Source organism: Telopea speciosissima, chromosome 10 (assembly GCF_018873765.1).
Source record: "Telopea speciosissima isolate NSW1024214 ecotype Mountain lineage chromosome 10, Tspe_v1, whole genome shotgun sequence".
Classification (NCBI taxonomy): Eukaryota; Viridiplantae; Streptophyta; class Magnoliopsida; order Proteales; family Proteaceae; genus Telopea; species Telopea speciosissima.
In genome coordinates this window covers 11661035-11674555 of record NC_057925.1, presented here as the reverse complement: position 1 = coordinate 11674555, position 13521 = coordinate 11661035, and the positions used below count along the sequence as shown (strand labels likewise).

General features: G+C 41.2%; 2 protein-coding genes across 2 annotated transcripts; both read right to left on the bottom strand.

Moving 5' to 3' along the window:
* Positions 1–583: 583 nt before the first annotated feature.
* LOC122643243 lies at positions 584–1111 on the bottom strand. Its single transcript, XM_043836885.1, has one exon. The coding sequence runs from the start codon at positions 1109–1111 to the stop codon at positions 584–586; it is 528 nt and encodes a 175-aa protein (XP_043692820.1).
* A 6884-nt stretch (positions 1112–7995) lies between these two features.
* Positions 7996–9030, bottom strand: LOC122643241 (cytosolic sulfotransferase 15-like). Its single transcript, XM_043836884.1, has 2 exons — positions 8356–9030; positions 7996–8202 (listed from the first exon to the last, which is right to left on the bottom strand). The coding sequence occupies exons 1-2, from the start codon at positions 9028–9030 to the stop codon at positions 7996–7998; spliced, it is 882 nt and encodes a 293-aa protein (XP_043692819.1).
* Between the last annotated feature and the right edge of the window lie 4491 nt (positions 9031–13521).

Genomic DNA, 13521 nt, shown 5'->3' with positions numbered 1-13521 from the left:
ACTTTGAAGAAGAAATTTCCCTGTTCGGTTCGAAAAGCTGTGTACTCTTGATCTTGCTCGCTCATCGTGATTTGATTATATCCCGAGTATGCATCCATGAAACTTAACAGCTCGTGCCCAGCGGTTGCATCAATTAACTGGTCAATACGAGGAAGTAGGTAGCAATCTTTAGGGCATGCTTTGTTTAAGTCTGTGAAATCAACACACATCCTCCATTTGCCGTTGGATTTAGGAACCATTACGACGTTGGAGAGCCAAGTCGAGAATTCAATTTCTTCGATAAAACCCGATTCCTTCAACCTCTGAACTTCTACTTCAATGGCCAGCAACCTTTCCGGGGCAAAGTTCCTCCTCCGTTGTTGGACGGGTCTACACCTCGGGTCAATATTCAAATGATGCTCTGCTACATTCCGAGGTACTCCCCGCATATCCGTGGTGGACCATGCAAAAACGTCGCCATTCTCCTTTAAACATGTTATTATTCTACTCTTTAATTCTTCGCCCAGGTGACTCCCAATCTGCACTACCCGATCTGAATATTTTTCATCCAATGGTACCGGAACTACCTCCTCTGCTGGCTCCCTCATCTCATGACAAGTTTGTCCCTATAATCGGGTATGGCGATGGTTAGGGCCATCCCCCCACAATCATTCTTTTGTTTAACAAAGCTGGCATAACATTCTCTTGACTTTTTCTGGTTGGTTCGGCATTCCCCTACACCATTTGGGGTCTGGAACTTGATCTTTAAGTGTTTTGTTGAGACTATTACACCAAGGGCATTTAGTGCCGGTCTTCCTAATATGGCGTTAAAGGCCGATACCATTCTCACTACCATGAAGTTCACATCCACAGTGACTTCGTTAGGATATTCTCCTGCCGTAACAGGCATTTTAATACTTCCCTCTATTTTCGTTGTCGCACCCAAAAATCCATAGAGATTGGTGCCATCAGGGATGAGACTTTCATCACCCAACCCGAACTGCTTGAAGGCCTGATAAGACAATAAGTCCACCGATGCTCCAGTATCTATGAGGATTCGGTGAACCATCCTGTCCCGAATAATCATCTGTAGCACAATCCCATCGTCATGGGGCCAGCTAACCCCCTCCATGTCTTCACTCCAGAAGGATAGGATCGGGTTAGTCCTTGCAACCTTACCAGTTGCCTCGGCAATACCTATGAATCGCGCTCGAGCCTTAGCTTTCCTTATGGATTCCTGTCCGGGGCCACCTAATATTGTTAGAATTGGAGCTGCCAAAGGCCGGCTGGTTTGTTCAGCTTCCCTAGCAAAATCACTTCTTCTTTCAGTTGCCCTTTCCTTCTCAGGTCTACCCTCTTCTCTTCGGTGGTCCCTGTGGTTGTCCTTCACAGCTTCCTTCTCTCCCCCTCTTTGATCAGGTCAGTTTTCTCTTCTATTATCGACATATTTTACTAGATGCCCACTTCAGATGAGGTTTTCGATTTCTCTCTTTAATTGCCTACAGTCTTCGGTGTCATGGCCGGTGTCCCTGTGAAATTAGCAATACTTTCTCGGATTTCTTTCTTCGGGTTTTGGAAACATAGGACCTGGCCAATTTAAGAGTCCCTTGTTTTCGATTTGCATGAGTATCTCTGCCCTCCTCGTGTTGAGTGGTGTGTATTCCGGACTGAGCACCCTATTAGTTCAGGTCTTCCTATCTTCTCTTCTTTCTGTTCTCCTTTCTTCCTTTTCTCCCACCTTTTTCTTCTCCATAGCCCCACCTGCCTCATTTCTGGCTGCTTTGATTTCCGCCATATTGGCAAATTGATGGCATCGACTGATCAGGTCGGTCATATTATGAGCTTTGTTCAGTATAAGCGATTTGATGAGTTTTATGTCAGTTATCCCGCTCTATAAAGCATTAAATGCCACCGCTTCATCGAGATCGGGAATATCCAGCGATTCCCTATTAAATCTGGAGACAAAATCTCGAATCGACTCATCCTTCCATTGCTTGATAGACAGTAGATTAGCCACCATCTTCTTCTGCCTAATACTGCTCTGGAACCTGGTAACAAATGCTCAGGATACTTCAGCAAAACCTTTGATTGACCTTAGCCAAAGATGCGAAAACCAGTATGTGGCCGCCCACTTCAACAAGGTGGCAAAGAATCTACAAGACACCGTGTCTGACCCGCCATACACCATCATGACCGAGTTGAAGTAATTGACATGATCAATCGGGTCAATAGAACCGTCGTAAAGGATAAAAGCGGGGACCTTGAACCCTTTCGGGAGTTTTGCTTCCATGATTCCCTCCACGAATGGGTGTTGATTCAAGACTGCCAGCATTTCTTCAACCGCATTCTTCCCGAAGCTCTTTTGTCGTTCGTCAAGGTCTTTTAGGCGACGCCCGATCTCGACGTCCTCAGGACGGTAAGATTTGCGCACGCTTTCTTCTCGAGGCAACTCTCCCGTTGGGGAGTACGGGGGGTGTTCTCTCCCTAACTCTTCTGGGGCTTCGCTCTGCCCGGACAGGAGACCTTACTTGGTGACCATCCATATGATCCTTATGTGCTTTTCTCGGACTTTAAATCGATCGGGACCTTGATTTAGTCGTGCGCTGTAGGCCATCCTTCTCCCTACCCGCCCTCTTGGAAGATCGGGTGGGTGATCTCGTTTGTTGTCTCGGTCCTCGATTCTCATGTCCTGCTCCCCTCTGCAAGGGTGGAGTCCTACTTTTGATCATATTGGCTCGACTCTCACTCTGACGGATATCTTGCTCCTTTATCCATGAAGGTGACCGAAGTGAATCAGGCTCTTTCTGCATAATTCTACGCAATATCTCATTTGTCACCACCAATTGGAGGCACAGATCGTGCATCTGTGCATTCGTTGCGGGTGCATTCGGGCCAAAGATGCGAAAACCAGTATATGGCTACCCACTTCAACGAGGCAGCGAGAATCTACAAGACACCATGTCTGACCTGCCATACACCATCATGACTGTGTTGAAGTAATTGACATGATCAATCGGGTTAGTAGAACCGTCGTAAAGGATAAAAGCGGGGACCTTGAACCCTTTCGGGAGTTCTGCTTCCATGATTCCCTCCACGAATGGGTGTTGATTCGAGAATGCCAGCATTTCTTCAGCCGCATTCTTCCTGAAGCTCTTTTGTCGTTCGTCAAGGTCTTTTAGGCGACGCCCGATCTCGATGTCCTCAGGACGGTAAGATCCGTGCACGCTTTCTTCTCGAGGCAACTCTCTTCGCACAACTCTCCCCTTGGGGAGTACGGGGGGTGTTCTCTCCCTAGCTCTTCTGGGGCTTCGCTCTGCCCGGACAGGAGACCTTACTTGGTGACCATCCATATGATCCTCATGTGCTTTTCTCAGACTTCGAATCAACCGGGACCTTGATTTAGTCGTGCGCTGCAGGCCATCCTTCTCCCTACCCGCGCTCTTGGAAGATCGGGTGGGTGATCTCGTTTGTCGTCTCGGTCCTCGATTCTCATGTCCTGCTCCCCTCTGCAAGAGTGGAGTCCTTCTACTTTTGATCATACTGGCTCGGCTCTCACTCCGGCGGATATCTTGCTCCTTTATCCATGAAGGTGACCGAAGCAAATCAGGTTCTTTCTGCATAATTCTACGCAAACATCTCATTTGCTGCCACCAATTGGAGGCACAGATCGTGCACCTGTGCATTCGCTGCGGGTGCATTCGGGTCAAAGTATTGCGTACCTGAACTTAGTCTCGGTCCTACCCGTTGGACCCCTGGGATTTGTAACGGAGGAGGGGGAGGTAAATTCTCTATCAGCTCCTCGGGCGATCGTCGTACTCGGGAAGGTCCTGGTAAAAGCAACGCTTTTGCCGCTTGCCGAGTGACCGGCCCTCCTCCTGTCCGGATTACCTGTCGGGGTGGGCCCTCTCGGGTTGGGCTCCCTACCACGGGGCTCTTCCCATAACGGGACCTGCTTCCTCGTTCCATGACTTCGTCACACAGCTCTTAGTGACGTTTCCCACAGACGGCGCCAATCTGTTGCGTCAGCTTCTAACTCGACTACCGGATCTTCAGGTTGGGTCGCTCTCCGTAGTCCTGTCCTGTTCACACAAAACCACAGAAAAATAAAGAAGTGCCGGCCTGAGCCGGTTAATTCACTCCGATGCTTAAGTCAAAGCTTGCAACAGATAACTATGAGCTAATGAAGCACATATTTGCTACTCAAGAAGTGAGTCCATACCTTGGCCCTGCATGCTTATTTATAGCCTGAAGCTGCTAAATGGTACATGGATATAACCTGTTTATGGATAGTAATTGGGGTGTAACGCTGTCCTAGGTGGCTGCCTTTGAGTCCAACACGTGTGCCTTGGGGTCATGCATAACGTGTGATTATAGGGTCATGCGGGATACATGACTCCCCTTAACCGTGGTTAGATCAAGTGAGTTATATTCTCACCCAAGTTTGATAGATCATGTGGTCACCCGACCCGAGCTGAGGAATGACCCGACCGAAGTGTGACTTGGCTGTTTATACGTGTTGGGGGTTGATTGGTCTTGAGATATTATGATACATCAGATATTTTGGTTTGATTTTGAATGGATTCTAATTACAACATTTGGAAATTAAAATCAAATCAAAATTAAAAAAAGATCAAATAGGAGCCTATTTTCCAAATCGGAACCAAATCGACATGGTTCGGTTTTCATTCCATTCCTTGTTGAGTTTATTATTCACTTTGGACTTGGTTTGAATTCGGTTTGATTCTTATTTTAGGTATTTGGGCGAATTTTTTTTATCTTCACCAACAAAAAAAATCCTTATTTGTTAGGATCATAATCCACCAAACATTAAAAAACATAAAAATCTATCATCCACATTGATTGAAATATTAAAATAATATAATTGTGCTGAATTCTTTATTCATTATGAAAATGGATAATTCGATTTGGTTCAATAATTTTAATCTCAAAATGAAAAATCAAATTGAACCAGGAAAATATTTAACTTTTAAAACCCAAATTGAACCGATTTATTTCGATTCAACTTTAAACAACCGGTTTTGGAAACAACCTCTTTTACAAACCAGGGGTTAAGCTAAGTACATTTGCCCTTCCTAGACCCTAAAGTGCAAATTTCGCAATTTCACATAGTGCATATTTCTTATCTCTACTAGAAGTGTTGACAATAGTTTCTTGGGTAAATTAAACGTCACCCCCTAGTTTTCAAACGAAGCTTAGATCATCCCTTGGTTTTTGGAAAAATTCAAATCATCCCCTGGTTTAGACCCCAACATGACAAATTAGTCCTTACCATTAGTTTTATGTTGTTAAGTGATGATGTCAGCCAGTTAAATAAATTTAAATCCTTAAACTACCCTTGATCAATGTTGAAGATGAAGGAAGGGTAGTATTGTAAATTTAATTCTATTGTTTTAGTACAAGGATAAAATAGTCCTTTCACACCAATAACTAACAGCAGACTAACACCATCACTATAGAGGGGGTGATTTGATTTTTTCAAAAACCAGGAGATGATCTGAGTTTTGTTTGAAAATCAGGGGGTGACATGTAATTTACCCTAAATTTTTATGGCACACTTCCAACATCAGATTCAAAAGCTCACACTGTCATCCATTCTTATGTCATACCTAATCAAGTTATTCACTGGTTTAAGGACAAACCTTGTCCCTCAGCTGTTGGTTTTGACGATGCCCCCTTGTGGCATGATGCTTTCTTGCCTACTCTTCTTCTCCTAATCACTCACCTCTTCTCCTCTCCTCCGCTTTTTACGTGTTACTCTCTATCCATTTATTAGTTTTTCATAATCCACCATTTTCGCTACTCCTCTCCCTCGTGATATCTTTGAAATTTGGGAGTGCTTTATCTCCAGCTTCATTACGAAGGTAGGCACAATAGCGAACGGAGAGCAGTCGCCATCGGTCGGAATACTAGTAGTTGTAGCAGCTAGGCAAGTCATTCTAGGAGATCTAGGACAGAATCCTCTATTGCCGAGCTGCCCGGCAGGACCCTACTGTCAAGATACAATAAGGTGGGGAATGACCACCTTACCCCTGCCTGAGCATGGGTAAAGCGATCATTTACCACCTTACTGTGTCTGTGTCTTGACAGTAGGGTTTTGCCTGGCAAATCGACACTAGAAGATCCAAATTGCTGTGAGACCAGTGCATAAAGTCGCTAGTGACAAAAACCAACCATCCATCCCTTCCTCCCCATGGTTTTGACTTAAGATCACGTGGGTTTTGCATTTGTTCGCTTATCAACTCCACCCATCGTCATGGGCTTGGGCTTCCAGGGAGTATCGGATTCAAAAAGTCGTAAACGAAGACTGAAGACTCTCTGGGTCAAATCCCATTTGCTAGTCAGTTACAAACATCACATGGCCAATATGGAAAGGTAGGACCAAAAGTAAAAGCCATTTGATTGTCACTTACGTTTTTGTGGTTACAAAAGTAAATGTCATTTGCTTATCAGTTTCAACATTTAAAAAATAAATGCCCATTTGCTCATCAGTTACAAGCTTCTATGGCTACAAAGGCAAATGTCATTTGCTGATCGGTTACAAAAGTAAATGCCCATTTGCTTGTAAGTTACAAGCTTCTATGGTTACAAAGGTAAATGTCATTTGGTAATCGGTTACAAAAGTAAAAGTAAATGCCCATCTTCTTGTTAGTTACCGGTTACAAAAGTAAAAGTAAAGGCCAATTTGCTTGTCAGTTACAACCTTCTATGGTTACAAAGGCAAATGCCATTTGCTGATTGACTACAAAGTAAATGCCCAAGCTTCTATGGTTACAAAGGTAATTGCCATTTGTTGATCGCTTACAAAAGTGATTGCCCATTTGCTTGTCAGTTACAAGCTTCTATGGTTACAAAGGTAAATGTCATTTGCTAATCAGTTACAAAAAATATATGCCCCTTTGCTTGTCAGTTACAAGCTTCTATGTTTACAAAGGTAAATGCCCTTGGCTGATCGGTTACAAAATTAAATACCCATTTGCTTATCAGTTACAAGCATCTATGTAAGGGTGTTAACTGGTTCGATGCACGGAACTTTCAGGTAAAACCAAAATCGAACCGTTTATGAAACTAATAAACGGTTTCACTTATTGAAACCAAAACTATATACTAACGGTTTCGATTTATCGGTCCTAAATGGTTTGATTACGGTTTTAGATACTTAATTAGTCCCTAAATGGATTGCCTGTTTGACACCGAATTTAAATATTTATTGAATTCAACCTAATTATTTTATTACAAATTTCACATATACACTTCCACTAATCCATGTTTGACTCTCATTGTTTTCAAAGTTATTAGCAACCTATTATATTAAGGCACTAATGGTTAATTATTGCCATTACATATTACTAATATTTGTTTTGGTTTAAATGGTTCGATTCGTTTAAATTGTTTAACTAAATGGTCCCAACTTTTAAAACCAAAATCGAACCATTTAATAAACACTTTCACGGTTTCGGTGTAAACGACTCGATTCAATTTTGATAAACGATTTTGGTTTGATTTTGATACCCTTACATCTATGGTCACAAAAGTAAATGCCATTTGCTTGTCAATGTTTCTCTTTGCTAGCCTCTCTATGGTGTTTCCCATCCTCTAGATGGGATGGCCTTGTCAATTACATATAACATAGTTTGACTGAATTCCAGTCCTTGGCTTCTACCCTTGTAATTTATGTTTGTTATCTGAATAGAAATGTTTCTTACCTAATTAAAAAATAAATAAAAAGAACAAATCAGAACCTAAAAAAAAAAATGAAAAGAAGAATGATGGTTGTGATTTTGTTTTGTGGGATCTGGTCATCTTATAACTTAATTTTCTTAATTGAAACCATCAATTCAACAATTCATGGAGAAATTCGTTCTACAATGAGTGATGGTACAATACTAATATTTGATTCTTAATTAACATAAAAAGGTACTTAAACTACTGGATTCTCTTTTTTATATAAGGAAATAGAGAACCGGCCCAAACAGACAAGGGAAGTGCATCATATACTCAGCTGGCAGATGCTGTTTCATTCTCAAAGGAAGCCACTTGAAATGACAGACCTGAACCAAGTAGTTTCACTTCAGTGATCTTGTCTATTTTCTCTGCCATTTCTGGACTCAAATGGTTCATCCAATCTCCAACTTCTCCTTTCCTGAAAAACACTGCATTATCTCCTCTTGGCATCAGTTTTCCAGTCTTGTTCACCTCCAAACTCTTTAAATTTTCAAAACTGCACAACCCTAAAATTTTATCCACCACTCCATCTTCTTCTTCCTTCAAAGTAAAAGGGTACCCCAAAAAAAGTGCTAGCTTCTTCAAATTTGATATCTTGTCCTCCTTCATTTCTTCATACTTCAAAAACAACACCTTCTGAGGCCTTTCAAAGCTTTCCTTCCAAAACCCTAACACATGATCCCAATAGGGTCCAAATTCATAGGCTCCCTTACAGAATAACTCAAAAGCTTGATCTAGTGAGAGTGGCCCAAGATTTTCAGGTCTAAGCTTACCCGAAAAAAGAAAGAGTGATACAAACATGTCTTTAGGGTTCCGACATTGATAAACGATTCGACAATTATTGGTCTTAATGGACTCAGACAAGGATGGGTAAGGGATATGTGAGGCAAAAAGCCTAGGAGATGGGAGGGTAGAGAGATAGGGTAGTTTGTTACTAATGAAAACCCCATGTTCTAAGAAGGGAACAAGTTCATGGGGGTTGGTATTAAGCAAAGGATTTTCTGAGAATGAATAACGATTGCGGTTCATAATTGCGAAAGCAAGGGCTTTCAACCATACTGTACCTGATTTTGGGGTAGTGACCAGCAAGACATCAGTGTCACGAACTCGGAAATTTTGCTGAATTTCTATGATTGATTCTATTAGTTTCCCTGCAACCCAAAAGCCTTGGTATTGGTAGATATGAGCAGTTCGCCAACCCTTTTCCTGAGGAAGTGATCGAAGCAGTTCCTGACATTCTTGGCCTACACCTTCTTCTTCTTCTTTTTCTATCAATGCAGCACTAGCAGAAAATGGGAAAGAAGCCATATTGATTGAAGAAGAAAGTTCCTCTGGTTGAGAAAACTAACCAGAGGAATTCGTTTATATAATGGTTAATTCATTCTAGAAGTTTTACTTTGTATGGAAAATCTTTTGAGATTATTTGCAGATAATATCCACATTTACTACTCTTTTAAAACTTTTTTTCCAAATTCACAAACAATTATTACTCTTTCATGAATTTCCTACTTGGATTTGTCCACATTCTGGCCCTTTGAATCAAGGAGAGATTTTTGTTACATGCATGCATAACGTAAATGTTTATCTTGTTGTCATATACCTCAGATTGTGTTGATCCGGAGAGATTTTGTCTTCTTGTTATTGAGCATCAAGGTTCCCTAATCTCGGGATCGGTCATGACTCAGGACCGAAGCCACTTTGTGCAGTACCATAAGCAGCATCCATACCTGCACTAAACTCAATTAAGGTTAAACACCTAACATAGAAAATAGAAGATACCATAAACCTAAAAATCAAAGTTTGCCAAGAAAACAACAATATTTAAAAGGATCTTGTTAAGTTGGTAAAATGTATTAGGTTATCTAGAAGTTAGAAGATACCATAAACCTAAAAATCAAAGTTTGCCAATAAAACAACAATATTTAAAAGGATCTGTAAATTTGGTAAAATGTATTTGCTTATCTTTGCATTAGTAGTAACCAAATATATAGAACAGTATACAGCCCATACTGTTAGGAGGATAAACCAAAGATTACAAGAATAAATCAAAGAGAAATCTAAGGATCTATCTATGGAAAATATAATAGAGAACAGCTAGCTAATTAGATATGCAATCAAGCTTGATGACTCATTGCTTGGTCAATGCATATCCATAATACTCCCCCTCAAGTTGGAGCTTGAATGTCAAGAATGCCCAACTTGAGCTTGTGTGTGAGAAACAAGTCTTTTCCAAGAGATTTTGTGAAAATATCAGCAATTTGGTCCATACTAGAAAGGTGAGATGTTGCAATAAGACCACTCTGAATCCGATCCCGTACCACATGGCAATCAATTTCTATGTGTTTGGTACGCTCGTAGAAGACCGGATTAGCAGCAATATGAAGAGCTGCCTGGTTGTCACAAAATAAGGGAATAGGGGCAGCCCAATGAATACCAAGATCACGAAATCGAGAGGTTAACCAAATCAACTCACAAGTGGCCATGGCCATGACCCTATATTCGGCCTTAGCAAAAGACTTGGAAACGGTGACTTATTTCTTTGTTTTCCAAGATATGGGACTGGACCCAATTAAGGAAAACGCAGTAACTAGTGGTGGAGCGACATGTCATTGGACAATTGGCCCAGTCAAAATCACAGAATGCCTGAATTGTCAAGGAACTGTTGGCTGATAAAAGTATGCCTTGCCCAGGAGAACTGTGAAGATAATGAAGAAGGCGATTTGCGGCATCCATATGAGGTTTGCAAAGCTCATGCATAAATTGACAGAGGATGTGGACAGTGTGAACAATGTCGGGGCGGGTGATAGTTAGGTAGATCGAATGCCCCAACAGTACCAAAAACCTAACATAGAAAATAGAAGATACCATAAACCTAAAAATCAAAGATTGCCAGGAAAACATAGATTTGCAGGAGACGATGAGAGCCACAATGGCTCCAAGGAAGCCAAATAAGGGACCGGTTTCATCTCTGCTGAAAGGTGAAGCCAAACCCTAATCCAAATTCCAAACTGAGACCCTAATTGAAGATTTGAAAATAAAAAAAATGGAAATGGATCAAAAATTATGGAGATGACTACAAACTCAATTCTGCATACAAGTTGGTCCCTTAGATCGATTGCCTATTAAAAAACAGTAAGAACCCCCATTCTGCTCGTGGATTTGGGACTTTGGAGTCGCTGAATCGAAGGTCAGGAGCACGGACAAAGAGCAGAATCTTGGTTTAAAACCATTTTATTGTGTTGATCCAACCGGGTTATCCAATTCACCAACCACTCCATGTAACCTGGGCAGGATCAGTCTTATCTCAAGATCGGTCATGGCCGATACTAATCCAATTTGACAGATTTGGACCGATCCAATCCGAGATTACAAACCATGTTGAGCATAGATCTGAATCTTCCGGCTATATTAGGTACTTGTATATTATTCTTCATCAACTTTAACGATTTTGATAAGATATTGAGTTAAACACATGGATATTAGATGGATATGGTTACTCAATATATTATGAAGAAAGAGGATGAAGGTGCCATTTTTAGAGAATTAGGTCAGGTTTGGTATCAATTAATGTGTTTGATAAGGCTCTGTATGGCAATGTTTTTGTTAAAACAAAAACAATTCTGGGTCTGGCACAGTTTTTTCTATTTCTGTGTTTTTAGATCGATTTTGGATCCTTAAATAGTGTACGGTAACACTGAAAAAAAAATGTTTCTGTAATTGGGAAAAAAACAGAAACTTGTATGGGTTGCACTTAACATAATCATTTCTCATGTTTACAAAAGAAGTTGGAGTCTTTGGCTTCGATATTCGTCCACTAGAGCAGATGTTGTACCTTAGCTTCAATCGCTGTGAGGGCAAACGACATGGCGAGGGAGAATCGTTACGTGTCATCCACCTCGTCCCTCCTTTTTTGGGGAAACGGAGAGAAGGGTGAATTGAATGTAGGAGTTGCCACCTAGAGGGGGTCTAGGACCCGAAAGGTAAATGTAATAACTCTCATGCAATGCTCTTTTGAGACTGATGGTCCGTTAGTCTGGGTATGAGTCAAGTTATAGTTTGGGGAAGGAATTAGATACCCCAGTTTTCCTGGACTTACTGTGAGGACAATGACATGGTGGGCCATGGCGGGGGATCGCCACGTGTCCTCCACCTCATCCCTCTTTTGGGGGAAGAAGAAGAAAGAGGCGAATTGTATATAGGGAGTCGCCACCTAGAGGAGATGGGGATCATGGAAATATGCATGCATAAAAGAAATAAGAAAACAAGGAGTGTAAGTGATCACCATCTAGAGAGATGGGATCACTTTCCTCCGAGGAGACTTGCACACCAAAAACTTAGAACTGAGCAAAAGAGAGGGTTGGAGTGGACTTCGAGGGGAACTCTCTGATGCTTAAGTCAGAAATTGGAGCAACAGTACTAAGAGCTGACAAACTGAAAGTGCACAAGCTTGAGAGAGTAATTGTGTACTCCTGAATTATTGGAGTAATCATTCACATGTATCCCCAACAGAGTAATATTGACCAAAGAGTTCCAAGTCACAAGCCACTATCATCCAGGAGTGGCGTCATAAACTCTTCATCCCCAATGAAGCAATCACTCCTGCATCCGTAAGTGGAGTAATCATACACATTGGTCAAGTGGTGCTACCTCACCCTCAGAATATCATCTGAAACCCTTAGATTTATAGCTAATTGGGCTACCAAAAGGAAGTATCATTTGAAACTTTTAGATTTATAGCTAGTTGGGCTACCAATAGAGAGTCTCAGCCGAAACCCTTAGGTTTATACCTAGTTGGGCTACATAAAGGGAGTATCGTCCAAAAACCTTTAGGTTTATAGTTGGTTGGGCTGCCAATAGAGATTATCATCCGAAACCCTTCGGTTTATAGCTTGTTGGGCTGCCAAAGGGAATGTCATCTGAAACCCTTAGGTTTATAGCTAGTTGGGCTGCCAATAGGGAGTATCATCTAAAACCCTTAGGTTTGTAGCTAGTTTTGCTACCAAAGGGAGTATCATCCAAAACACTTAGGTTTATAGCTAGTTGGGCTGCCAATAGAGACTATCGTCTGAAACCCTTAGGTTTATAACTAGTTGAGCTACAAATAGGGAGTATCATCTGAAGCCCTTGGGCTTATAACTAGTTTGGCTGCCAATAAGGAGTATCATCTGAAACCCTTAGTATTATAGCTAGTTGGGATGCCAAAAAGGAATATCATTCGAATCCTTTAGGTTTATAGCTAGTCGGGCTGCTAAAAGGGAGTATCATTTTAAACCCTTAGGTTTATAGTTGTTTGGGTTACCATTATCTCACAATCGGCTGAAGGGTGACAAACTACTCTCAAGCATTCGTGATTGTCCTTGGTAAACTAGAGGGTGTTATATCATGTATTCAAAGACACCATGCCAAATAATGAAACAAGTAATTTTAGCACCATGGTAGATTAATCAGGGATAAAAGTCAGCAATTTGTTGAGAGCAACATGGTTTGACGCACATGTTTTCAGCCCAATAGTAGGCAAATTCATATGACTTTCGGCCTTTTAAAAGGCAGATTGCATATTTTCATCATAGTGGTAGGCAAACTCATATGATTTTCAACCTTTTAATAGGCATGTTGCATATTTTTAGCCTAGTGATAGGCAAACATATATGAATTAAGCAGATTACTTATTTTCAGCCTAATGGTAGGTAAGTCACATGATTTTCAACCTTTTAATAGGCATATTACATATTTTCTGCCTAATGGTAGGCATCTTATATGATTTTCCAATTCCGCCTTTTAATAGGCGAATTGCATGTT

Bases quoted from the DNA above. Each gene is read 5' to 3' on its own strand.
- LOC122643243 (XM_043836885.1), bottom strand. From the start codon at position 1,111: ATGGAGGGGGTTAGCTGGCCCCATGACGATGGGATTGTGCTACAGATG.
- LOC122643241 (XM_043836884.1), bottom strand. From the start codon at position 9,030: ATGGCTTCTTTCCCATTTTCTGCTAGTGCTGCATTGATAGAAAAAGAA. The intron at 8,203-8,355 runs GTGTTGTTTTTG...GAAAATTTAAAG, and splicing joins GCTTTGAAAGGCCTCAGAAG to AGTTTGGAGGTGAACAAGAC.